A 27,297-nucleotide genomic window follows, 5' to 3' on the forward strand; every position below is an offset into this window, starting at 1 on the left:
ATATTTTTAGGGACCTGTTCAGGTTTAAAGTGTATTTGAGGAGCCTGTATGTTAGAAAGCCCCACAAAGCACCCCATTTCAGAAACTGCACCCCCCAAACTCTGCAAAAGCATATCCAGAAAGTGTTTTAACCCTTTAGGGGAGTCACAGAAATAAAAGCTAAGTGTGTAAGGAATTTGAAAATTTTAATTTTCTGTGCAGAGATTTTATTGTAATCCAATATTTTTCATAATTATAAACCTATTACCAGAGAAATGCACCCCAATAATTATTGCCCCGTTTCTGCAGTTTATAGAAATACCCCATATGTGGCCGTATTGCGCTATTTGACGCAACCACAAGCCTCAGATATAAGGGAGCGCCTAGTGAATTTCAACGCCTCCGTTATATTTGGTCATTTTTGACTGTACCACTTCAGGTTGGCAGAGGCTCTGGGGTGCCAAAACCTAAAAAACACCCCTAAAGGGACACCATTTAGAAAACTACACCCCTCAAGGAATGTAACAAGGGGTGCGGTGAGCATCTGGACCCCACAGGTGCTTCACAGATTTTCTGAACAATATGGCGTGAAAAAAGAAAAATTTATTTTTTACACTAAAACGTTGTTCTAGCCTTCAATTTTTCATTTTCTTAAAGGGATAAGAGGCAAAAAAAGACAAAAAATGTGTAGCGCAGTTTCTCCCGAGTACAGAAATACCCCACATGTGGCGATAGAGTGCCAAGGGGGCGCAGGACGAGCCTCCAAAGGGAAGGAGCGCCAATTGGCTTTTGGAAGCCGAATTTTACTGAAAAGGATTTCAAGGGCCATGTCGCATTTACAGAGCTCTCGTGCTGCCAAGACACTGGAAACCCCCCACAAGTGATTCCATTCTGGAAACTACACCCCTCAAGGAATCTAACAAGGGGTGCAGTGAGCATATGGACCCCACTGGTGACGGGCACAAATGTGGAACAATGTGACGTGAAAGGGAAAATTTTCATTTTTTCACTTTCATGGCACAAATGTGCCCATCATCAAGGGGTCCATATCCTCACTGCACCCCTTGTTAGATTCCTTGAGGGGTGCAGTTTCCAGAATGGGGTCACTTGTGGGGGGTTTCCAGTGTTTTGGCAGCACGAGGGCTCTGTAAATGCGACATGGCGTTCATCATCCATTCTAGCCAAATCCAACCTCCAAAATCCAAATGGTGCTCCTTCCCTTCGAAGGCTTGCCCTGCGCCCACATGGCGCTTTATGTCCAGATGTGGGGTATTTACGGACTCGGGGGAAATTGCTCTACACATAGTGTGTTTTTTTCTCTTTTAACCCCTTGTGAAAATGATAAATTCAAGGCTAAACCAACATTATAGTGTAAAAAATGTAATATTTCATTTTCACGCCACATTGTTCCACATTTGTGCCCGTCACCAGTGGGGTCCATATGCTCACTACACCCCTTGTTACATTCCCTGAGGGGTGTAGTTTCCATAATGGGGTCACTTGTGGGGGGTTTCAACTGTCTTGGCAACACAGAGGCCTTTTGAATGCAACATGGCCCCTCAAAATCCATTCCATCCAAATCCAGCCTTCAAAAACGAAATGGTGCTCCTTCCCTTCGGAGGCTTGCCCTGCGCCCACATGGCGCTTTATGTCCACATGTGGGGTATTTACGGACTCGGGGGAAATTGCGCTACACATTTTGTTTTTTTTCTCCTCTTTTAACCCCTTGTGAAAATGATATATTCAAGGCTAAACCAACATTATAGTGTAAAAAATGTAATATTTCATTTTCACGCCACATTGTTCCACATTTGTGTCCGTCACCAGTGGGGTCCATATGCTCACTACACCCCTTGTTACATTCCTTGAGGGGTGCAGTTTCCATAATGGGGTCACTTGTGGGGGGTTTCAACTGTCTTGGCAACACAGGGGCCTTTTGAATGCAACATGGCCCCTCGAAATCCATTCCATCCAAATCCAGCCTTCAAAAACCAAATGGCGCTTCTTCCCTTCGGAGGCTTACCCTGCACCCGCATGGCGCTTTATGTCCACATGTGGGGTATTTCCGTACTCAGGGGAAATTGCTCTACACATTAAATGTTTTTTTTATCTTTTAACCCCTTGTGAAAATGAAAAAACATGACAAGATTAATGATTTAGAGTAAAAATTTTACAAAAATTACACTAAATGTTGGTCTAGCCTCGATTTTTTTCCATTTCCACAAGGGGTTAAAAAAGAAAATGAACACAAAACGTGTAGGGTAGTGTCCCCTGAGTACGAAAATACCCCACATGTGGGCATAATGTGCCATATGGGCACAGGGCAAGTCACCAAAGGGACAGAGCGCCATTTAGAGGCTGGAATGGAGGATGGAGGCCATGTCGCAATTACAAAGCTCCTGTGCTGCCAGGACAGTAGAAACCCCCGACAAGTGACCCCATTCTGGAAACTACACCCCATAAGGAATCTCACAAGGGGTGCAGTGAGCATATGGACCCCACTGGTGACGGGCACTTACGTAGAACATGTGCCGAGAAAATAAAAAATACAATTTTTTTCATTTTCACGTCCCAAATGTGGCCGTCACCAGGGGGCCATATCCCCGCTGCCCCCCTTCTTAGATTCCTTATGGGGTGTAGTTTCCAGAATGGGGTCACTTGTGGGGGGTTTCTACTGTCCTGGCCGCACAGAGGCTTTGTAATTGCATCATGGCCTTCTCTAATGGGAATGGCAGCCATACCTACTTAGCTGGGGAAAAGGGACAATTCTAATTTATTTGGGGGTATTAGGACAATTATTAGTTTATAAGGTTGGAAATGACAGGTGTCCATCAAACTCAACCTGTGTTGATCCAGAGGAAGGCAAAAAAAAACCCTCGTAAGGCAGACGACAGTAGCCTCATCACAGGGGAAAATTCCTTCCCGACTCCATATTGGCGATCAGAATAATCCCTGGATCAACGTGACCCCCGAAATAGGAATAAGGGACAGAATTTAGATAATGTAGAACCCCAGTGACGTGTGGTGCGCCTTGGAGCGATCCAGTATGCAGAGGCCGGGGTGATCAGGACGGGTGTCACACGGGAAAATGGTGTCCTTCCTGATCCCTCTGTTACGCCACACTCTGCACTTCTTCTGGGGTCTCCTGTTCTCCAGTGTGGGGGACGTCACCTGGAAAATGTTGTCCTGGTGCGATACGGGGTCCTTCATATCCAGAAGCGCTGGGTCCGCTCCATGGCTGCTAAATATTAGGGCGCTATTACTACTTCTGATATGTTCGGATCGTGCCGCAAGCTACAGTAGCTCGGGCAGCGAGGGACCGGAAGAGGGGGTGCTGGTATAAAAGTTATCCCCGTACAGGTGGTGGTGACCTTTATCCAGCAGTGGGAAGATCAGTTCCCGAACGATCTTCCCACTAACTCCGAGGATGGGGGGGGAGGGGGCATCTGGGGGCTGGATTCGGGTGTCCCTTCCTACATACACTCTAAGGGTACGTGCACACTGCGGAATCGCGACAGATAACCCTTTGTGCATTCCACAGCTGGCACCCACCGGCGGACTGATGCAGGCGCACGTCTCCGTCCGTGTCGTAGACTCCATTCTATGCCCGGGCGGATTCAGCTCTCCGTCCAACGTATTCATTCTTTGGATGGACGATGGAATCCGCCCGTGCATAGAATGGAGTCTATGACACGGGTAGAGACATGCGCCCGCATCAGTCCGCCGGCGGGTGCCAGCTGCGGAATGCACAAAGGGTTATTCTTCGCCATTCCGCAGTGTGCACGTACCCTAAATCTGTAAGTGTACCCTGAGGTACGCTCACAGAGTTTGTAGAATTTCACTCCATACCGTCATCTCTTATTGGGACGGTACTGGCGGAAAAGACGTGTCTGGGGGGCAGCGTACGCTACGCTACCCCCCAGACATGTCATTGGAGGATGAGGATGAATGGAGGAAAGAAGGATCCCCCCATTCATCCTCACTGGCTGTTTCGGTGTCGGAGGTAATAATAACGTATCCCTCTGACGCCGAAAACACCCTGGGGGCCATCTTTATATGGGGATTGGTATATGGGGTATGTAGTGGTGTAGTGTCAAACTTTATTCAATGTAGTGTGGTGTAATGTAGTGTTTTTTACGTGTTTTTTTACAGTAAGTATAAAAAAAAAACCTACGCCAACAAAGGAGTTGGTGATATATTCTACTGCCACGGTCTGCACTTATAAGCAGACCGTGGCAGTAGAATATAGAAAAAAAACACCCTACGCCAAAAAGGAGGAGTTGCTGATTAGCAGCGCACTTTCGTGCGATGCTGATCAACACTCAGCGGCGATAGGGTGCGGAAAATAGAAAAAAAAAAATTTGAAAAAAAAAAAAATAAAAATTTCTACATTCTGAACATCCCTATAGTGGCTGATACGTGTATTACACATTATCAGCCGCTAGAGGGCAGCAGAGCGCAAAATACGGAAACAGCCGACGCTGGAGCCGAAAATAGCCGAGAGAAGCCGAACGTGACGTCACGGAAGAAGCCGAAGACCCGAACGAAGACGAGGATGCCGCGAACCCGGAAGACGCCGATCAGGAGCCCGGGACAGGTGAGTAATGTACAAATACCTGCTCTGGACCCCTCGGCTGCCTAGCTGAGGGGTCCAGGGCAGGTATTTACTATTTTGTGGGACTCTGATCGCCGTGCCACCGGCCCGATCGCCGTGAACGGCCGGCCGGCCGTTCACGGCGATCGGGCCGGTGGCACGGCGATCACCATTACTTTTTACAGTAATGGCGGTCGGTGCCGTCCTCGGACAGCACCGACCGCCATTTTTTTCCGGGTCATCGGGTCGCCGATGACCCGGAAAGGTTCCGATCGCCGCTATTGGCTGATCTGAATTGATCAGCCTATAGCGGCGATCGTAAGCACGGGGGGTGTTAACCACCCCCCGTGCCGTGAAGCTAAGATGGCCTGCTATGATTTATAGCAGGCCATCTTCCCCGACCGCTGTGTGTGAACACGCAGCGATCGGGGAAACATCGGGCGTAAATTTACGCCCTGATGCGCCAAGTACCAGGGCGCGAGGGCGTAAGTTTACGCCCGATGTCGTTAAGGGGTTAAGCATGGACCAATCAGGAAGTGAGAATCCCAGACAGTGACAGAAACTTTTCTATACAGCAGTGTGTATAGCTGAGTGTGAGTGCAGGCACATTATAGCAGGAATGGAGAGAATGGGAAACACAAGGCCTGAAAGACAGCAGGGAGCATAAAGGAATGAGCAGGACATATGTGGTCACAGTATAGCAGCACTCTCTGTCCAGGGAGAGAGGGGTTACAGCTATGGAGAGATTACCTTCCCAGTCCCGTCCCCTGATGCAAGCTCCAGCCTGAAGTGGATCTGCTATGATTTGGAAGGTAAGGGAAACTCCTTGGGTCAGAGCACAGTGCTGTAGACCTCCCTGTGCAGGCCATGCCCCTCCCCCACTTCCCCTTCCACCCAGTACAGGGAGCTCTGAAACCAAAGTTACAATTTTGAAAAACTGTGATCTCTTCTTGCAAAATGCTTTCAATCCAAGTAACTCTTAAACCAAGGTACCACTATGTGTGTGTGTGTGTGTGTGTGTGTGTGTGTGTACATACACACACACAGCACAATGCATTTGGAAGACAGTATTTTCCTATGACAACCCAAAAATAATGGTTTAATGAATGCCCGTGTAGCATGTCCTAGAGCCTATGCAACAAATGAGACAATGTTGAAAAAATTAAATCTAAGTACTAAGAGCACAATGCTCTGAATAAATATACCCCCACAAAACAGGGATGGAGGGAAGAGTGGTCCTGGCAGCTAACCCTGCCCCACATGTTCAGTCAGCATACTGTTAAAAGGTGTTGCACATTTTATAGTAAAATAGTTCAGTGTACAGTATAAGTGTACTCATATATATATACTGTATTTACTGACAGCAGCTCCCTGTCTACCCTATAGAGGTAAAATCCTACTCCCCTCCTCCAGACTGTGCTGTCCTGCTCTGTGGTGACTGTCCATAAGATGGCCGGCATGGAGGAGCATATGACCATGCTATACCCCCCAGTACCACCAGTGAATTTGTATATGCCTATGGAAGACACTGAGGGGTCAGGGCATGGTCACATGCTCACCTATGTCAGCCATCTTATAGACAAACTAACCACAGAGCAGGGCAGCACAGCCTGGAAGAGTGGAGTCTTAATTTAGCTCTATGGGATACACAGGGAGCAGCTGTCATTAAGTGCAGTGAGTACACTTACTAACTGACTAACTGTACATTGAGCAATTTTACTATAAAGTGGCCACCCCCTTCAATTCCCTCAGGGGTGCATGTTGACTTTCTTCCTCTCTCTGTTCTGTTTGGGGAACAGAGAAAGAGAAAAGCATTGACCCGTATACCTTCAATTGCTTTTTATTCTGATCAGTTCGCATCCCTAGTACAGTGGTACCTTGGTTTGAGAGTAACTTGGTTTAAGAGCATTTTGGTTTAAGAGCTCACAGTTTTTCAAAATTGTGACTTGGTTTAAGAGCATTGCTTTGGTTTTAGAGCTCCCTGTACTGGGTGGGAGCGCGAGTGGAGGAGGGGCATGGTCTGCACAGGGTGGTCTACAGCCCTGTACTCTCACCTAGGAAGTCTCCCTCACCTTCCAAATCATAGCAGATCCACTTCAGGCTGGGGCTTACATCAGGGGACAGGAGTGTGGAGGTAATCTCTCCATAGCTGTAACCCCTCTCTCCCCAGAAAGTGCTGCATGTATGTGCCCACATCTGCCCTGCTTATTCCTTCATGCTCCCTGCAGTCTGTCAGTCCTTGTGTTTCCCATCCTCTCCATTATTGTACAGTAACTTATATCACATATTCTGCTGTTTCTGAATTTTTGTTTTATCTGTTTTACATGTTATTCAGAATAATAAATCATTATTTTTGGGTTGTGGAACCAATTGTCTGCATTTCTATGATTGCTTACAGCTGTTAGAAAATAATGGGGGCAGGTGGCATAAAAAAAAAAAAAAAAAAAAAACTACGACCTGCCACTGTGTTAATCGAGGTCATATTCAGTTATGATTCTCTCACAATTAATCGCCCAGTCCTACCGTGCAACATATGGGCGGAGAGGGTGTGGGGGCACTGCAAAATTTCTTTCTAACCCCTTCATGACACAGCCCAAAATGGCCCTAATTACCAATTTCCATTTTTGCATTTTAGTTTTTTCCTCCTCGCTTTCTAAGAGCTATAAAAAAAAACCTCTCACACAGTACAGTCCATGAAAAAAAAATACATTTTGGCACTCAAAGCAACATAGAGGAAAAAACTAAAAGTGATCACATTGTCACATCCCTTCAGGACCGGCCCAATTTCTGTTTACTTTATGAACGTTATTGTTTTTCCTTCTTGTGTTTAATTCTTTAAGCACGGAGCCAGTTTTCATTTTTGGGCTTTCGTTACACAAATTACCAGTATACACTTATTACAGGAAGTGCTTATAAAGTGTTTTTTTCCCTGCACCTTCAACTGCACTTCCTGGATAAAACGGTGATGTCACGACACGACTCCCAGAGCTGTGCGGGCTGTGGCTGCTGGAGAGGATGATGGCAGAGGGATGCTCAGTGCCCCTTTAATGCTCTCTGTCCCTCAGTGTCCCCCTGCCACCATCCTCTCCAGCAGCCACAGCCCACACAGCTCTGGGAGTCGGGTTGTGACATGACCATTTTATCCAGGAAGTGAAGGGAAAAAAGCACTTCATGTGCATTTCCCATACTAAGTGTATAATGGTGACTTTTCCTCAGGGCCCCCTTGACTATAGGAAGATTTCAGCAGGTTGGATGCTTCTAACCTGCTGATAGTTTCCCTTTAACACCTCTAAACAAAGTTGGGCAGTAGTAGGTAGACATGCATTGTCATGCGACACCACAACACCTTGGGATAGCATTGCTCTGTATTTTGTGTGAATTGTGGATCCTGACAGTGCTCCAATATTGGCGCCTAAAGGGGCTTTTCAGGAAAAAACTACTGATTTTCCAGGTGATGGCAGACTTTCAAACTGAACAATTTAAAAGGTTTCTATCCAACACTCTGCCATTAACGCTCAGGCTCCCATAGGTAAATCAGTGTCTCGTCACCACTATTTTAAAGACATTTTCACCTTCCTTACGCTTCATTCACATGTTCTGTAGACTGTCTGCAATTGTGCAAGGCACTAAGGACCCACTAATTTAAATCGCCCTATTCAAACAATCTGTACATGTATGGGGCCGTGATCTGTGTCGCAAAAAAATACACGCAGGTCCTAGTATGGATCACTATTCTCTACTGAATAGGTCCGAGCATTGTGGACAACCCACAAATGCACTTTCATATCCTGTCCGTAGCTACATGTTCGCGGCTAAGAACAGCCTATGGAATTTGTGAATGTAGCCTTAGGCTATGTTCAGACAACATACTTTAGTAAAATCACGGCCGTTGCACAACGGCCGTGATTATTACGAAAATATACGTTACCTCTGCGTCTATGGGATCCCAGCCGGAGCGTATACCATATGTATATGCTCCTGTTGGGATCCTATAGACAGAGAGGTAGCGTACTTTTTCATTGACATGTCAGTTTTCTGCGGCCGCTAATCAGTGAATAGCGGCTGTAGAAAACAATGACACTGTGGTGCGAGCGGCCGGAGTGTGCAGTGGAGAGTTCTGATGCGGGCAGGCACGGATGCGCTCCGCATCAGAACCCTGTGGCCGAAAAGATCATCCGGCTGGTACTGCAGTACGGTCGGGATGATCTTTTCAGAGACCAGCCGGGTCTCTTACATAGTGTGCACATAGCCTCGAGTGTCACTGTCGTTATAACTTAAAATCTAAGTAGATGCAGTATTAAGCAAGTTTGCAATATGCATTCATTGTTATTGTTTAGTTATCACAGCACAGCACTTCCTGTGTTCTGATTGAAAAAAAAAAATAAAACCACAGTCTACAGGAAGTCCTGTGTTTCCCAGGTCATCTGAGCGCTCACAGAGAAGGCAGTCATTTGATAGATGGACACTGAGCTGTGACGCTCTGTACTGGCTGGGACTTCATGTGTTTAGTCTCTTTTTCTTAACTAGTCAAGACTAAATATTTGCCTTCAGGAGACTGGACCTTGATTTCTGTTAAGTTCAACTGTGTTTTATACCATGATAACAAAAATAAATAAAATGAATGTATATTGCAAAGTTGCTTTATATCACATCTACTGTTGATTTAGATTTTCAAAGTTATAACGACAGAGACACTTTAAAGTATCTGTCCAAACAATTCTGTTTACACCTTTTAGCACCAGAGACACAGCTCTGAAGCAGGTACCTTTTACACTTCTATTACTTCTGTGTGACTTCTCCAAGGCATGTAACTGAATGGGAAATCAAAAGGTCCTGGGAGGTAGGGTGGACCCATCCCCATATTGCCAGGTAAACTCTATGGGTAGTTCAATGCCTTGGCAATAAGCTGCATGTGATATGATCATTAATCCAGCTTGCTCTCCTGTCCTGCACAAATCAATCAGATCAGAGCCAACAAGAGGAGGGAAAGAACTGTACAGCCATCAATCGCTGCACAGTTCGCTCAGTAAATTTTGAGCTTTTTGCCCAATCATTAACCCCTTGATGACAATGGACGTAAATGTATGCCATGAAAGTTATGGCCCAGATGACATATGACCTACATTTACGTCATGGTCTCCTGGGAAGCTTTGAAGCAAGCTCAGGAGCTGAGTTCCCTTCAAAGAGTGAGGACTGGCTGCTATAAGCAGCTGGGTCCTCACTGTTAATGAAGGGCCGCAGTGATCCCGTGGCCGCCCGCCATTAACCCTTTCAATGCTGTGATTGCAACATTTAAATGTCAGTGACAGAAGCTGTGCCCCATACAGCCCCGTAAGTGAAAAAAATAAAAGCGTTAAATGAGTCACAATAGGGCCATTAAAAATGTATCTTATTTGCAAAAAAAAAAAAAAATGTGTTTTACTGGTGATAAAACAGTAAAAACATAAGAAAAGCTGTATAAACATGCATATTGCTGTATTCAGACTGACTTATAGAATAAAGATAAAAATGTCAGTTTTACCGTAAAGTGCCTTGCGTTGCGTAACGTGAACGCTAGATCGTCCGGGCAGCCAATAGAGGATAGCGGCGGTCTGCTGCCACCGCTCCTATTTCTCAGAGTGACAGCAGCAGATCGCTGCTATCACAGTGGTTTGTCTTTCAACATGTAAGACAAACGACAGCAACGATCAGCAGACATCGTTCACGGCTGATCGTTGCCTTCTATTGCACAGGACGAGGCCGAATATGGTCGATAATCATTCCGTGTAATAGGGCCTTTCGTTGTTTTCTCCTCTATTGCTGCTTTTTGGATTTGTGTTTGTTTGTTTACATAAAGAACTTCCAGGTCACATGGGGCAGCAGTGACATTATAGCTCTGCAACCCTAAAACTCCACCCCTCCTCTCTAAATCTAGCTCCACCCACTCTACCCATATGCAGGAAATGTCTGTCTTCCTACATTTTGAACAGCATGGTGGTTCAGTGTCTGCCAATTACTTATATAACCAAATAAACTAGTCTTTTGAATTTTATCTGTTGTAGGCAGGGCCGGCGTCAGAACCCGACTTACTAGGACAAGTGACAGGCCCCGCAGCGCTTCTAGTCCAGCCTGGTACCATACTTTTATTTTTTTTGTCATTGCGGGCAGCGGTGCTACCAAAAGCCAGGGTTGTTATCAGAAACTGCACAGGACACTGGTATCTGGTATCATCAGCATTTAGGGGCTGCCTCATCCCTGTGAAGTCAATCCACACCTCCTGGGTCTGCCCCCAGTCTGTGTGATGTCAGTCTATGTAGGACGACAGTGTTACATGCAGCAGCCACATGTTTCTCCTGCTGCAAATCTGTCCTCATTTGTATCTCCATGATTTGCTTCACAAAAGGGGTCCACTGAGGCTCTATCGCCGAAGGGCCCACAAAAACCTGCAGCCAGCCCTGGTTGTAGGACGACAAACCCCAGCACACATGTACATGTTAGGAGTTGTAGTCCTGGATTACATATACACTACAGAAGCCATCTTACAGGTGGGTCAGGTTTCAACGAGCAGGGATTCTAATGCAAGTTTACCACAGCAAAAAATAGATAGAATGATGACTAACATAAGGTGAAGTATCCTCTCTCCTCTCCATATTAAAGGCAGCAGCAGCACTGCCCTACCACTGTATACTTCAAAGTAAGGGTGGGTTTACACTACGGAATTCTCGCGGATAAAACTCCGCTGAATTCCGTTGCCTTACGTGCTCACGGACGCGCACCTCTCCGCCGGCTCCATAGACAACATTCTATGGGCCGGCTAATTCCGCATTCCGCTGAAAGAAGTGACGTCAGTTCTTTCGGCGGAATGCGGAATCAGCCGCCCCATAGAATGTTGTCTATGGAGCTGGCGGTAAGGCGCGCGTGAGTGTGTACAGCTGACGGAATTCAGCAGAGTTTATCCGCGAGAATTCCGTAGTGTGAACCCACCCCAACATGGCTAACCTCTGTGCCCCCCACACAGCTACCACTCCATGTCATGCTGCCCTTACTGCTGTGGTTTCTACTGGGCTCAGATGTTAGCCTACAGGGGTGGGGCTTAAGAAATGTGGATGCATAACCCCACCCACCTGATGACTCGCTGTTCCCTCACTTTCAGGAACAGGAACCAGAAAGGGAACGTGACATCACAGGAAGTAAAGAAAATACAGGCAAGAGTGGTCATGTGACTGAGCCTGAGAACACAGTAAGCGCTATAAATAAAAAAATAGAAGTGTATGTAGAATATACAACACCCACAGAGGTCAATGCAATGCTAGTTTATTAAAAAAAAAAAAAAAACGGACAACCCCTTAAAGAAAGCAGACAGCTGACAGCAAGACCTTAGACTTTCTAAGAAATCTATAGACCACGTACACTGCTCTCTGAGCAAAGCCACGCAAAGTTGGAAGGAAGGAACAGGTTCAAACACCAATATATTTAGAAAGGGTCAATGAATATTTAGACTACAAATCAATCCATTTGAAAGTAAAGAAATAACTAAAAAAAAATTAATACACAAAAAGTGCATGCAACCAAAATAAAGCTTTCGCCATTTAGCAGGTTATCAATAAATAAAAGACAGAGAAACCAATCTCAGCCTTGTTGCTAAGGCTAGGTTCACACTGCGTTTTCAGCATCCGTTTAACGGATCCGTTTTTTTTAACGTCCAGAAAAATAGGGTCAGCAACATTTTTTGGTCCGCCAAAAAAAACGGATCCGTTTTTTTTTATAATGGAAGTCAATGGAAAAACGGATGCACACAAATGAATCCGTTTTTTGCAATCCGTTTTTAATGCGTTTTTTTAAAAAACGGATGCGTTAAACGGATGCTGAAAACGCAGTGTGAACCTAGCCTAAGCAGTGACAGCATTTAACTAAGGTGGCGGCACACAGGTACAAGCAAAGGGACACAGTGCTTGCGCAGTGCCACCTATGTTGCATAGAAGGCCAACCTGTGTTTACAACACATTTGTCAATTACATTCAGCGTACACAACTAGAAGACAAACTCCAAGGGCCAGGTATACGCCAAAACAGTATTTTTGACTGATTGAAAAGCATCTGGAAGTTTGTATTTTTTCATTGAAAACAGACATACAACTTTTGGAGGCTAACTGAGTATATTTGATTGTAAGCGTTCGAGAGTCTAGCTCCCTTCGTCAGACATGATGTTATACAAAACTGAAAAAAAATCACAGACTTATATACACACACTAGACAGATCTCAAAGGATTTTAGAAACTTTAAAAATGACAAAATGCAATATACAGAAAATGGTGTGCTCAGGTCCTCTATAGCACATTTTAAAAACAAGCAGGGATTGAAATGTGGATTTGTGGGTATTTTAGTCAAATTCTATGGTTTTCTTTTGTGCAAATGATTGGCAAAAAAAAAAAAAAAAAAAAAGCATAAACAGCCTTTTTTCAGGTGCTGGAATATTTAGATGGCAAAAAAAATAGTATTATGCTTAACGTTTGTTTCTAGTAGTAATTCATACTGTATTACTTGTGAATATAAGTGACAGGAGCTGATCCTTCAGCCTACATACTAACTATTTACCACCGTAACCAAGACAAGAAACAGGTATTCCACCACATTTCAGAGACACATTATAACTCTAGCTAACATTATGTAGTTCTGATTCTACATGCTTTCTGCTGTAGTCACTACAGATTCACGTGTGTAATTAATCCAGGACAGCCAATAGGAAGACAGCCTGAACAGTCAACGCTTCTCTAGCCAGTAATGCCAGCCCTGTGTATAAAGTGATGACAGCTTCAGAATGTACAAACCGCCTAGCTGATGTTCAGCTCTATGGAAGTTACTTGCAAACTATTCAGCAGATTATAAGTGAAGAGTGCAACTGCATTTACACATCACAAAACAGGGCAACACAGAGGCTTAAAAAAGTGCCCCTGCTGCCTACCACTAAAGCATAAAAAAAACGCACCTTTTATGACAGTTTTCTGATTTTCTAATCATGTGGTTCTAGAATTTTTATTGAAGAATTTGAACATTCTTTATCTGTTTTGTATTTTATAAACATACAATAACAAAAAACTTAATGTGGTAAGGTATTACAGAGACATCATAGTTGAACAGGGAACAAAGAGGGATTAAAGTCCATCAATTGCGGAACTCAGAAAAGTAAAACAAGTGTATAGGTTGACTAGTGGTAGACAGGTATTTAGTAACACCAGGTTGAACAATACAGTTTGCAGTAAGTAGCTGTTTAAGGATCATGTATCAGCCTATATAGGGACGTATTATGGTGCGTTTACATAGACAGATTTATCTGACAGATTTTTTTAAGCCAAAACCAGGAACAGACTATAAACAGGAAACAGGTCATAAAGGAAAGACTGAGATTTCTTCTCTTTTTTAAATCCATTCCTGGCTTTGGCTTCCAAAATGGGTCAGATAAATCTCCCTGTGTAAATGCACCATTAGATGGACATATCTAATTAAATAAACTCAGTCATAAAACAAGCTAACAGGTGAGATAAATAATTTTTATTGAAGAATGTGAGGAAAAAAATGCACACACACATTTACAAATGCTGTTTTTTCAACCTATAGAGATCTATGGGAGGAAAAACTACCACGAACTAGGTGAAAAAAAAAACCCACCATAGTATGCTCCATTTTTGAAAAAGTGTCAGTAAACACACACACATTAATTATAATATATATATACACACACACACACACACACACACACTGTAGTAAAATGGCAACATCTGGCTTTTTCTCACATTATATAATTGGGCTACTCACAATATAAAGCATATTTATTGGAATTCAATTTCTGAACATTTTACTATATATATGGGCAATAATGGATAATATATAATGGATTAACGTGTGCAAGAGATCTAGGAATTTGTCCTCATAAAAACATATCACCAGTCATGGATGCCCTCATATCTGCAGAGAACACTTTTTTTTTTTACCAGGATTTAATGTAAAAACCACACTAAATCAGTATGTCTGACACTCCATAAATGCACTTATGGTTGTATGCATGTTTTTCATGCAGCCTTAGGACTGCATTTAACTTCTTCAGCTACCAGTAGAGATGAGCGAACCTGGAGCATGCTCGAGTCCATCCAAACCCGATTGTTCAGCATTTGATTAGCGGTGGCTGCTGAACTTGGATAAAGCCCTAAGGCTATGTGGAAATCATGGATATAGTCATTGGCTGTATCCATGTTTTCCAGACAACCTTAGAGCTTTATCCAATTTCAGCAGCCACCGCTAATCAAATACCGAACGACCGGGATCGGATGGACTCGAGCATGCTCGACGTTCGCTCATCTCTAGCTACCAGTAATTAACCTCTTAAGGACATAGGACGTACCGGTACGTCCTATGTCCTCACTTGCACTTCAAAGCGGGGCCGCGCGGCGGCCCCGCTTTGAAGTGCCGCGATCCCGGGTGCCGCGTGTAGCCCGGGACTGCCGCTATTAGCGGGCACGGTCTGATCGCCGTGCCCGCTAATTAGCTAATCGGAGGCAGCTGTCAAAGTTGACAGCTGCCTCCGATTACCGGAGGCAACGTTTCCCTGGTGTCTAGTGGGGGAGATCGCTCCTCCGGGACCTTGTCCCGGAGGAGCGATCTCCGTTACTGATGCCGGCCGGGGACGCGTCCAAGATGGCGCCGTCCTCGGCTCGGCACTCGTTTACTTCCGGCTGCAGCAGCCGAAAGCAAACGAGTGCCGATCTCATGGATCTCTGCAGCATATCTGTGCTGCAGAGATCTCAATGAGAGATCACAGTGTATATACTAGAAGTCCCCCACGGGGGCTTCTAGTATATGTGTAAAAAAAAAAAAAAAAAAGTGTTGTTAATAGTAAAAAGCGCCCTCCCCTAATAAAAGTCTGAATCACCCCCCTTTTCCCAGGTTTTAAATAAAAGTAAACAAATAAATAAATAAACATGTTTGCTATCGCCGCGTGCGTAATCGCCCGAACTATTAATTAATCACATTCCTGATCTCGTACGGTAAACGGCGTCAGCGCAAAAAAATCCCAAAGTGCAAAATTGCGCATTTTTGGTCGCATCAAATCCAGAAAAAATGTAATAAAAAGCGATCAAAAAGACGTATATGGGCAATCAAGGTACCGATAGAAAGATCAAATCATGGCGCAAAAAATGACACCTCGCACAGCCCCATAGACCAAAGGATAAAAGCGCTATAAGCCTGGGAATGGAGCGATTTTAAGGAACGTATATTGGTTAACAACGGTTTGAATTTTTTACAGGCCATCAGATACAAGAAAAGTTATACATGTTATATATCGTTTTAATCGTAAAGACTTGAGGAACATGCATAACAAGTCAGTTTTACCCCAGGGTGAATGGCGTAAAAACACATTTCCCCCAAATAAAAGAAATGCGTTTTTTTTTTCAATTTCACCACACTTCGAATTTTTTTCTGGTTTCGCAGTGTACTTTATGCAAAAATTCAGCCTGTAATTGCAAAGTACAATTAGTGACGCAAAAAATAAGGGGTCATGGGGGTTTCTAGGTGGAAAAATGCAAGTGCTATGACCTTTTAAACACAAGGAGGAAAAACCGAAAACGTAAAAACGAAAATGGGCCATGTCCTTAAAGGGTTAAAGGACAACTCTCACGAAAAATTTTTTTAGCTTATTTAACACACATTACAAAGTTATATAACTTTGTAATGTGGTTAAATACCCGGTCTGGCCCCCTTCCCCCACTTTCGGACCCCCGACCCCCCCGCCCGGAAGTTAAAGAATATATACATTACCTATTACGATCGTCACGGTCCTCTTCTCCCGGGCGGCATCTGGTGACGACGACGTCAGAGCCGGGGGGCGGTCCGGGTCTTCTTCCTCCTCGGCGTCTTCATAGAGAGTGAATGGGACGGAAAAGGCTGCTGGTGCACATGCGCACCAGCAGCCTTTTCATTGGCTGGAGCGCATCACATGGCTTCCAGCTTCGTCAGCCCTTATTGGCTGAGGTTGCTGGAAGCCATGTGATGCGCTCCAGCCAATGAAAAGGCTGCCGGTGCGCAAGCGCACTGGCAGCCTTTTCTATCCCCAGGACCCGGAAATCAGAGACATCGCTGGACGGCGGACGGCGGTGACAGTGAGGCGGACGAATGGAGTGGCGATCGTCACCGGAGGGATGGTGAGTATGGTGTCTGTGTTGTTTTTTTTGGGGGGGGTCCCGCGGGAGTTGTCCTTTAAATGCTAAATGTTCGATTAGGACAAACTAGAGCATGCTCAAGGTTCTCCAATTTGTAATAGATATCATATAATCATATTGTGTACTCTCCAAGCCACTGAGCAATACTGCTAAGAAAGGTTCTGGTGCCCAAAACTTTCAGTACAAACAATGTTTCTTATGACATTACTGAAGTTTTGCAATAACTATTATGACATTTGAGTGCCTTGAAACATTCGCTTGCCTAAGGCCCCGTTCCCACTGAGGAAAGGTAGCAGAATTCCGCGACGGAATTGTCCGCCGCGGAATGCCGTTAGCAGATCGCTTTGTGTAAACAGGCTTAAAGTGACTGTACCACCAGGCCCAGGCTGAAGCACTGGAGGCGGGCAGACCCACCCTTAGTGGGAGGAAACCCCAGCCCCTACATGACTTGACTCCATTAGAATCAATGGAACCCTATCATAGAGGGGCTGGGGTTTCCTCCCACTAAGGGTGGGTTCGCCCGCCTCCAGTGCTTCAGTCTGGGCCTGGTGGTACAGTCACTTTAAGCGATCTTAAAATGATCGCAATAACAAATTTTTCAAACGACATATCGTTCTGTCTAAACGCTGATTGTTATAAAAAAAAAAAAAAAAAACACATTGTTACTTTGAAATCATTAATCGTTCGATTGGGCGAATTATGGCTCCGTGTAAACGCAGCATTACTCTAACCAATGAACCAGTAAATTAGTAAATAGAAAAACAATATAAAAAAGAGCACATAAGACATTTATCATTAACTGCAAATTACAAAGGTGACATTTTTGGACAATTAAGAAGCACTCCTAAATTTCTTTGCACCTACAATACATAATAACAACCACTGTTCCGGCAAAGCCAATGGTTTCATTGCAACTCTACTGTATACACACATTTTATTAACGTATCTGGGTCATGTGACCTCTGATCAGCCACCATCTTAACTTTCTGATTGCAAACTGCATTCTCTCCCTTTTAAATCTGCTCTCAATCCCATAACGCATGCAAAGAACACTCTTACTGTAAGAATGCTTGTTAAACCTCCCCCTATAAGTATACAGTCAGGAAAGCTAATCAGACATCAAATCCATTATAATTGTGTGACAGAAACTGTATAATCATCATCATCATCATCATCAGTAACTGTGATGGGCGTCTCTGTCTCCACCACTGTGGTAATCTAATGTGGAACAGTCCATGCAGCATAATCAGGTCTCATGCACACAACTGAAATGTATCAGGTTATTCCTGATCAGGAAATGACTTTCTGGACCCACTGAGTTCTACTGGCCATGGACACCTTTCAGTTTGTACTCTCTCATTCCTCTGCTTGCTTGCATGCATTGCATTTATAATTTTATGGAAATAATGAAGATTAGGAAGGAAAACCCAAGATAATAAGAACTACTAGGTCCATCCTGACAACACCCTAAACCACACAGCTGTTGAAAATCGACGACTATAGAACATCTGTTGTCATCTAAAGTCTAACAGGTTTGCAAGGATCTTTGTCCACTTTAGGGTACATTCATGCGTACTGGATCCGCAGCAGATTTCATCTAAATAACTGAACACAGCATCAAATCTGCTGTGGATCTGCTGCGGATCCTGTACGTGTGAACGCACCCAAACAATCAGTGGGTTAAAACAAACATTTTAGGATACTCTAATAAGCTCCTTATGGCTGCCAATCTAAAATGAGAAGCTCACGCAGACCCACAGCTGTTCTTGATGTTCATGCACTATTACTTGTCTGTGCTATACAGGTGCTAAACTTCTAAGAGATCTCAACTTTATATGGAGCCATACTGAAGGTTTTCTCATGGATTCTTGTGGAATGTGTGAGAAGAAAACCTATGGCAAGTTTAAAGGGGTTATCCAGCGCTACAAAAACATGGCCACTTTCCCCCTACTGTTGCCTCCAGTTTGGGTGGGGTTTTGAAACTCAGTTCCATTGAAGTAAATGGCTTAATTGCAAACCGCACCTGAACTGGAGACAACAGTAGGGGGAAAAGTGGCCATGTTTTTGTAGCACTGGATAACCCCTTTAATAGAGGTAGTCTAGTCCTAAATGCATATCCAAAACTGGCAACTACAAAAACAAAGCACCTTGGGAGCATGGAGCCTGTAGTGATTGAATGCAAAGAGTTTTCTCTACAGTGGAGAATGAGAAAAAAAAAATTGTAAAGTAGGCTGTCAGACAACACTACCATAGAAAGCAAACCTAAGGAACTTCATCCACATACAGACAAGAGCCAGGAACACAGTGAATGAATGATATTCTTCATTGCCAAACATAAAACTACCTTTAAAAAAAGCTATGGGTGGAGTGACTTCCAATTCAGACAAGAGAAAAAAAAAACAAACATCCAATATAAAAAATAAATGGAACTCACCGCAAGTAATACTGTTTCAAAGCGAAGGCAGCATTGGAGCAACCCCGTGGAAAGCTGAATTCTTCTACAATTTCTCCCCACTGGTTCTTCTCTGACACCTAGGATGTGAAGCAGAGGGGGCCGTCACTACAGGCTACTTGTGGACAGACTTGTATGCTAGGTCTCCTATGGGATGAGGGTTGTTTGCACCAGGCAGAGCAGCGCTTCCCCAGAGTCTGGCAGCACAGCAGCTGGAAGCCCCGGAGCGCCGGGGGAGGGGGCGGGGCCTCGGGATAACCCAGCAGCACTGTGCCCGGTGTGAGCCACCTGTACGGCCAGAGAGGAGGGCACAGGCCGGGCGCAGCAGCACTACAGGCGGCCGCGGCTCTTTGTTGCTTCCGTCCTGGCTGGTGAAGGGGAGGAGGGAGGCCGGGAAGCCGTGTGCCCTCCTCCTCCTCCCAGCCGCGGCGCCGGGCTCTGGGGACGATTAGCGAGCTGTAACGCATTGCCCGCTAATTTTGACTTGCACGGAAAGTAGTGAGAGGAAGCGGCAGCATGGAGCCGCCCGCCCCGGGAGCCGCACCGCGGCCTGCAGCTCCCGGCACCGAGGGAAGGCCTGCTCGGCGGGGGGCCACCGGGGACACGGCCACCTGGGGGGACGGACACACCGGGACAGGCCTATGTGGTACCAGGAGAGGCGCCACACCCCAATACTACGGGCTGCCGCCAGCATAGTGTATATACACTATAGTCTGTACACAGGGACATGGGGAGGGGGGATACAGGCATCCATCATTATCACATACAGCTGCATCCTCCTCCTGTATACTGTGTGGGGTGTATACAGGGACTGATCTGGTGCCATATATAATATATACAGCTGCATCCTCCTCCTGTATACTGTGGGGTGTATACATGGACTGATCTGGTGCCATATATAATATATACAGCTGCATCCTCCTCCTGTATACTGTGTGGGGTGTATACAGGGACTGATCTGGTGCCATATATAATATATACAGCTGCATCCTCCTCCTGTATACTGTGTGGGGTGTATACAGGGACTGATCTGGTGCCATATATAATATATACAGCTGCATCCTCCTGTATACTGTGTGGGGTGTATACATGGACTGATCTGGTGCCATATATAATATATACAGCTGCATCCTCCTCCTGTATACTGTGTGGGGTGTATACAGGGACTGATCTGGTGCCATATATAATATATACAGCTGCATCCTCCTCCTGTATACTGTGTGGGGTGTATACATGGACTGATCTGGTGCCATATATAATATATATAGCTGCATCCTCCTCCTGTATACTGTGTGGGGTGTATACAGGGACTGATCTGGTGCCATATATAATATATACAGCTGCATCCTCCTCCTGTATACTGTGTGGGGTGTATACAGGGACTGATCTGGTGCCATATATAATATATACAGCTGCATCCTCCTCCTGTATACTGTGTGGGGTGTATACAGGGACTGATCTGGTGCCATATATAATATATACAGCTGCATCCTCCTCCTGTATACTGTGTGGGGTGTATACAGGGACTGATCTGGTGCCATATATAATATATACAGCTGCATCCTCCTGTATACTGTGTGGGGTGTATACAGGGACTGATCTGGTGCCATATATAATATATACAGCTGCATCCTCCTCCTGTATACTGTGTGGGGTGTATACATGGACTGATCTGGTGCCATATATAATATATATAGCTGCATCCTCCTCCTGTATACTGTGTGGGGTGTATACAGGGACTGATCTGGTGCCATATATAATATATACAGCTGCATCCTCCTCCTGTATACTGTGTGGGGTGTATACATGGACTGATCTGGTGCCATATATAATATATACAGCTGCATCCTCCTGTATACTGTGGGGTGTATACAGAGACTGATCTGGTGCCATATATAATATATACAGCTGCATCCTCTTGTATACTGTGGGGTGTATACAGAGACTGATCTGGTGCCATATATAATATATACAGCTGCATCCTCCTCCTGTATACTGTGTGGGGTGTATACAGGGACTGATCTGGTGCCATATATAATATATACGGCTGCATCCTCCTCCTGTATACTGTGTGGGGTGTATACAGGGACTGATCTGGTGCCATATATAATATATACAGCTGCATCCTCCTCCTGTATACTGTGTGGGGTGTATACAGGGACTGATCTGGTGCCATATATAATATATACAGCTGCATCCTCCTCCTGTATACTGTGTGGGGTGTATACAGGGACTGATCTGGTGCCATATATAATATATACAGCTGCATCCTCCTCCTGTATACTGTGGGGTGTATACAGAAGCCTCTATGTGTGGTGTATACAGGGACTGATCTGTACCATATATAGTATATACAGCTGCATCCTCCTCTTGTATACTGTGTGGGGTGTATACAGGGACTGATCTGGTGCCATATATAATCTATATAGCTGCATCCTCCTCCTGTATACTGTGTGGGGTGTATACAGGGACTGATCTGGTGCCATATATAATATATACAGCTGCATCCTCCTCCTGTATACTGTGTGGGGTGTATACAGGGACTGATCTGGTGCCATATATAATATATACAGCTGCATCCTCCTCCTGTATACTGTGGGGTGTATACAGAAGCCTCTATGTGTGGTGTATACAGGGACTGATCTGTACCATATATAATATATACAGCTGCATCCTCCTCTTGTATACTGTGTGGGGTGTATACAGGGATGGAGTCAAGTGTCCTGTACAGCAGGAGTATACTGTGTGGTGTATACAGGGACTGATCTGGTGTACTGAGATATACAGCAGGAGCCTCCTATATACCATGTAGATCCATAGTGAGAAAGAAAACACAGCATGTGGCCTCATATGTAATATATACAGCAGGTGCCTCCTCCTATGTATGGGTGTATACACATCATAATGAGGGTAAAGCTGTATGTTTTGTGTATACAGGGACTGAAACTATCCTATATACAGCAGGTTCCTCCACCTATGTACTGCCTGTATGGACAAATGAGGGTAACGATGTATGTTTCATGTATAGAGAGATAAATCATGTGCCATATATAATAGTTACAGCAGGTTCCTCCACCTATGTACTGCCTGTATGGACAAATAATGAGGGTAACGATGTATGTGTTGTGTATAGAGGGATAAATCCTGTGCCATATATAATATATACAGCAGGTTCCTCCACCTATGTACTGTGTGCATAGACAAATTATAAGGCTATGTTCCCACACACTGTTTCCTGCTCAGTATTGTGCAACCAAGACCAGGAGTGGATTAAAATAACAGAAAGGCTCTGTTCACACATTGCTGAAATTGAGTGGATGGCCGTCATTTAATGGCAAATTATTGTTATTTTATTTATTAATAAGGGACATTATTTGCCGTTAAATGTTGGCGGCCATCCACTAAATTTCAGCAGTGTGTGTGAACAGAACCTGTTATTTTAATCCACTCCTGGTCTTGGTTGCAAAATACTGAGCAAAAATACTGTGTGTGAACCTAGCCTAAGAGTAATGTTGTATGCGTTGTGTTTATTGATACTGTGCCATATATAATATATACAGCAGGTTCCTCCTATATACTTTGTGAATGGATAGATAGTACGAAAGGTCAAAAGGTGGGTGTTGTGTGTACAGGGATTGATCTTCCTTGATACATAATATATGCAGCAGGGTCATAGTTCAGTGGACAGATGCAACACATGGAAAGTTTCCTTACCTTTGCAAAGCCTCCCAAAGTAGTGACCCTGGTGTAGAGGGAGTGCAGGTCCAGCTCCCTGCCCCCCACTGCTGGGATCTTCCGGAAACGGGACCTGTAAAAACATGGGTGGGAGCACTATATGAAGGCCAGTGGAGGGCTCATTCAGTCATCATTCAATATATTAATAGTATAGCTTTACAACTGTACACCATTATCCTTCAGAGCTAAACCTTACAGGGGTGTCCCAGGGTTGTAACTAGCTTGCTATCTCTAGGTGAACATGCTTACCCAAGTAACTTCTCAAAAACTATTTGACACCAGCTCCCAGGTCTGAAAGGTCCCATGTCTGTAGGTACATAGCACAGGCATGGCTGGCAAGTCTATGTTACTGACGTTCTACCCATGTTCTAGGGGTCACAACCACACCATCCCTTACCATAGTACCTATAAACAATGGCTGCGGACTTGCATATAAAGGTAGCACATTGGTACTACTTTTCTATAGTAGATGCAGCAATTATGTATGGCTGGCAAATATAATATAGTGCCGGATAACACCATATACAATAAGACAAAATTCATCTGCAGACAGCAGGTCTCTACTGCAAGAGCCCTGTGTGTATACACCTATGCTAGTCAGCATCAGAGGACGCAGTATGTCCACTAGAACTGATGCGGTTTAATAGGCTCCAGAACTACACACTGTCCATAGGCATATACAGACCCGCCACTGGTGCTGTACCACATAAATGAGGCTTTTACATCCCGATCTGGGATTCTATGGCTCACTACTATTCAGAAAAGCTGTGTTTATTTACACAAGCACATGTCCACCCACACATACAGCGCCTCTATAGACAGCACTGTGCGGATAGCCTGGGTATACACTAGCTTAGCATATCACACATTACATTCTGGTTTCCTTACTGGATTTACCTGAACACAGAACATGTTTACAACTGGTAGCAAGTGGATAGTATCAGGTTCTCCCGAATTTGGCCAACAATGTGGTACTACTAAAGTACTATAGTTCCTTATACGCTGTTAGTACACCAAACAATAACTAAAACTGTGCCACACCACATTGCGGCCTTCCCAGGCCCTGACTCCTCCAACACAATGGTAAAGTGGGCCAACTTCTATAGTGGCCGCTGGGTCCGAGCTGGGCGGCCTCTACTGCCAGCCAGGTCATGCCCAGGAGACACCTGGCTGCTGGGATCCTTGCCGCTTCCTATCCCTAATACAGGTATGGCTGTACAGCTCCTGGACACCCATATATAACAGTATAACATGTCAGATGGAGCAAGTCATCCAGCGGCTGCAATATCCCAGCATAATAGTGTCCAGATGTGGCCGCCTCTGTAACCTGCTGTCATGGCTGCAATCATGGGAATCTTATGGCAATATTCTAGCAACTATTCAGCCAATAGCCTGTGATCCCTGGCCTAGAGGAAGGCTATGGTGGGAGTTGTAGTTCCCCAGCAGCATTCCTCCACACTGGCTGACTCAGTCCCAACAAGTTGTATTGGCTGCAGACTGTGACATGAGGTAAACCCCAAGCACAACTAGCACGAGTAGGGATCACCGGGGACTCCCCGGCCCTGCCCCCACACACGGGGTAACGGCCATAGGGGCAGGTGCCCATGTGCAGCAGCAGCAGCAGTACGGTTTCCCTCCATACAGCCCGGTGCTCCCCATCTCCCCTCCCCCCGGTGGGCTCCCCGGTCCCGCTGCATGTGCAGCTCTCTCACCCTCTGCTCTCATGGAACTGCCGCAGCTCATCCAGGAAAGCCAGCCCCTTCCTCCGCTGATCGGGCTCCGATTTTACTGTCGAGTTAGACATGGTGGGAGCCGGCTGCCGGAGACAGGGCGACCCCGGGCTGTCCTCAGATAACCGATTAGTGATGTCGGGAGGAGCGGGGAGCGCTACACACAGCTAATGCGGGAGGCGAGGGGGTGGCGGCCTCCCCGGCTCTCAGGAGAGGAGGGAGCCAGCGGCCGGCCCGAGCCCGCTCATGGACCGCACAGGAGGCGCTGGCAGGAGCGGGGAGCCGGTCCGGGGACGGAAGAGGGGGGGGGGACACACGGAAAAGTTAAGGCCGCGGGCAGAGAGGGGGCTTTCACGTCGAGAAGTGTGGGGTGACGGGAGGGTCGGCCCGCTGCTGACCGGGCTGCTCGCTTCTCACCGTCCCCCTGCCTCAACACGGACAGCCGGTGGATCGTTGCCCGACACGGCGCATGTTTTTGCCGGGCCGATGCGGGCTCCCAGTCTCCCTTTGTGTTAGTGCCTTGTGCCGGTGGTTGGGCTCCGAGGGCGCTGCTGTCCGCGGCCTCCTGCGGTCTCCCGCCGGTGCCTCGTCTCTCATGTACCCGCGCAGAGGCGGCCGGGCTCAGCTGCCGCGGAATCGAGCGCTCCTCACTCTGCCTCACAGACAAAAAGACCTAAGGCCGCGGCGGCCACTGCTGCTCCTGCTGCTGGTGGTGAGGGGGGCAGAAAAGCGCAGAACAGCGACCCCTTAGCGTCGGCCGCAGGTATTACAAGCCGGGCCTGCACCTCGCACAGAGAGGAGCGCGACCCCGCGCCATGCTCGCGCACGTAGCGGTGGAGAGCGGCGGCGGCGTGACCGAGCACGAAAGGGAAACGCTGGGGGGAACTCGGGGCCGCGCTTCTGTGGCGACTGTGGCGCGGCCGCGGCGGGAAACAATAGGAAGGAGAAGCAGAGCTGGTGTGCAGCCCTTAGGGGAGGTGGATAAAGTGACGACAGCGCTGGAGGACGAACTTGAAATCTCACAACATGAAACCGACCGTTGGGACCATCAAGGGACCGTGGTGAAAGAGTCTGTTTTTTTTCCCAACTGTAGACGTCATGCGCCGCTCTTCTGCTTAGTTTGTTTTGACGGAGAGTGTCCATGTGGACGCAGGAGCCGTGATGTCATCACCTGCCACGATGACGTCACCTTCTTGTGGTATTTTACAGTCCCTGGAATATGTACAGGAATGATCACATTTATCATAGAAATGTGTGTGGGGAATGTGAAAAGAGCACAGAGACTATGCTGCCTGTCTACTAAAAAGATGAAACCACATAGTATTTGCTGCCATTATTATTTTACACTTATAGTTTAGGCTTCTGCCACTTTTAGTGCAGAATATATCATGTATCGGATCACAAGATGCACTACGTATATGTCCAGTGTCGGACTGGCCCACCACAGGACCATAGACTCTTCCGGTGGGCTCCCAGCTTTAGAACCTGCACTAACATTGACTGACATGTCATTTCTCACAGGTTCTTCATTGGTGGGCCCCAGATACCCCAGTCCGACACTGTATATATTGCTGGGGGGAATCCATCTACTTGAAATACTGGATATATCAGAGGCCACTGATGTGTAAAAAAAAAAAAAACCTTAGGGTCGGTTCACATCTGTTGTTTGGTCATCTATTTCAGTGGATCGGCTTAAGTACGTGAACAGATCCTAAAAAAAACAACAACATAAGGCTAGGTTCACACAAAATGAGAGCCATCTTTCATTATACTGGCCATGGTGTAAGTAATGCCCGCTATTTAAAGCGTCAATGAACCTGCAGCCGCTCTTTACCTTAGGACTGCACTGCTGTTATTCTTATTTCTGTCTGTTCCAGTATTGTGCCGCTTTTTGATCATTTCAGATATGCTAATCCACGGGTTAGGAGCATTCTGGACGTTACCCGTCAGCCCGCCTAGCCTGCTCCTCCAGGCCCACCCACTACACATATTCATATATGTATAGTTATGCCCCATGTGCAGGAAGCAGCCCGTAAGCGGCCTAAGTATGCATGTATGAATATGCATAGTGGACTAGGTGGGCCGAAGGGGGTGCTCTGGACGGACGGGCAACGGCCAGAATGCTCCTAACCCATGGATTAGCATATCTGAAATTATCAAAAAGCGACACAATACCGGAACCAACAGAAATAAGAATAACAGCAGTGCAGGCTGGGTGATATCAGCAGGTTCATTGGCCAGAACGTGCTGATGCTGCTTTAAACATGATGGACATGGTGCTGTTATTATGAAAGATTTTTACGTAATGTGAAAGTAGCCTAAATTGAGCAAACATAGCACCCACTCATTTACATGTGTTACCATCAACTTCAGTTCCCTGAAGTTCGCTTTTTTTTTAACATGAAATTTTTTTTTTTAGCTGTCCAAAAATTAGAAAGTAAACATAACAGAAGAAAACTGAAGGCAAAACTTATAACTGGCACACAGTGAAAGACTCTTTTCTTTTAGTATAAATCGTTTATGCACCGCACAATTGGAAGGTGGGTGGGTGGACAGCTCTAAATGCAGATGTGAGCCCAGCCTAAGGCCCCATTCACATGCCTGTGATGCCCGTAAG

The 27,297-nt window shown here is 45.7% G+C and overlaps 1 protein-coding gene across 1 annotated transcript in view; it reads right to left on the bottom strand.

Moving 5' to 3' along the window:
* The window catches only part of ARID2 (AT-rich interaction domain 2), a 75,059-nt gene extending 49,310 nt beyond the window's left edge, over window positions 1-25,749 (bottom strand). The window contains exons 1-3 of the mRNA XM_069975953.1: window positions 24,663-25,749; window positions 22,930-23,023; window positions 19,198-19,295 (exon numbers count right to left, since the gene is read on the bottom strand). Of these exons, the coding sequence (XP_069832054.1) occupies window positions 19,198-19,295; window positions 22,930-23,023; window positions 24,663-24,754 (284 nt within the window). The 5' untranslated portion in view covers window positions 24,755-25,749. The remainder of the gene's footprint in view (window positions 1-19,197; window positions 19,296-22,929; window positions 23,024-24,662) is intronic.
* Between the last annotated feature and the right edge of the window lie 1,548 nt (window positions 25,750-27,297).

The sequence above is a fragment of the Dendropsophus ebraccatus genome, chromosome 1 (genome assembly GCF_027789765.1).
Source record: "Dendropsophus ebraccatus isolate aDenEbr1 chromosome 1, aDenEbr1.pat, whole genome shotgun sequence".
In the NCBI taxonomy this organism is placed as follows: domain Eukaryota; kingdom Metazoa; phylum Chordata; class Amphibia; order Anura; family Hylidae; genus Dendropsophus; species Dendropsophus ebraccatus.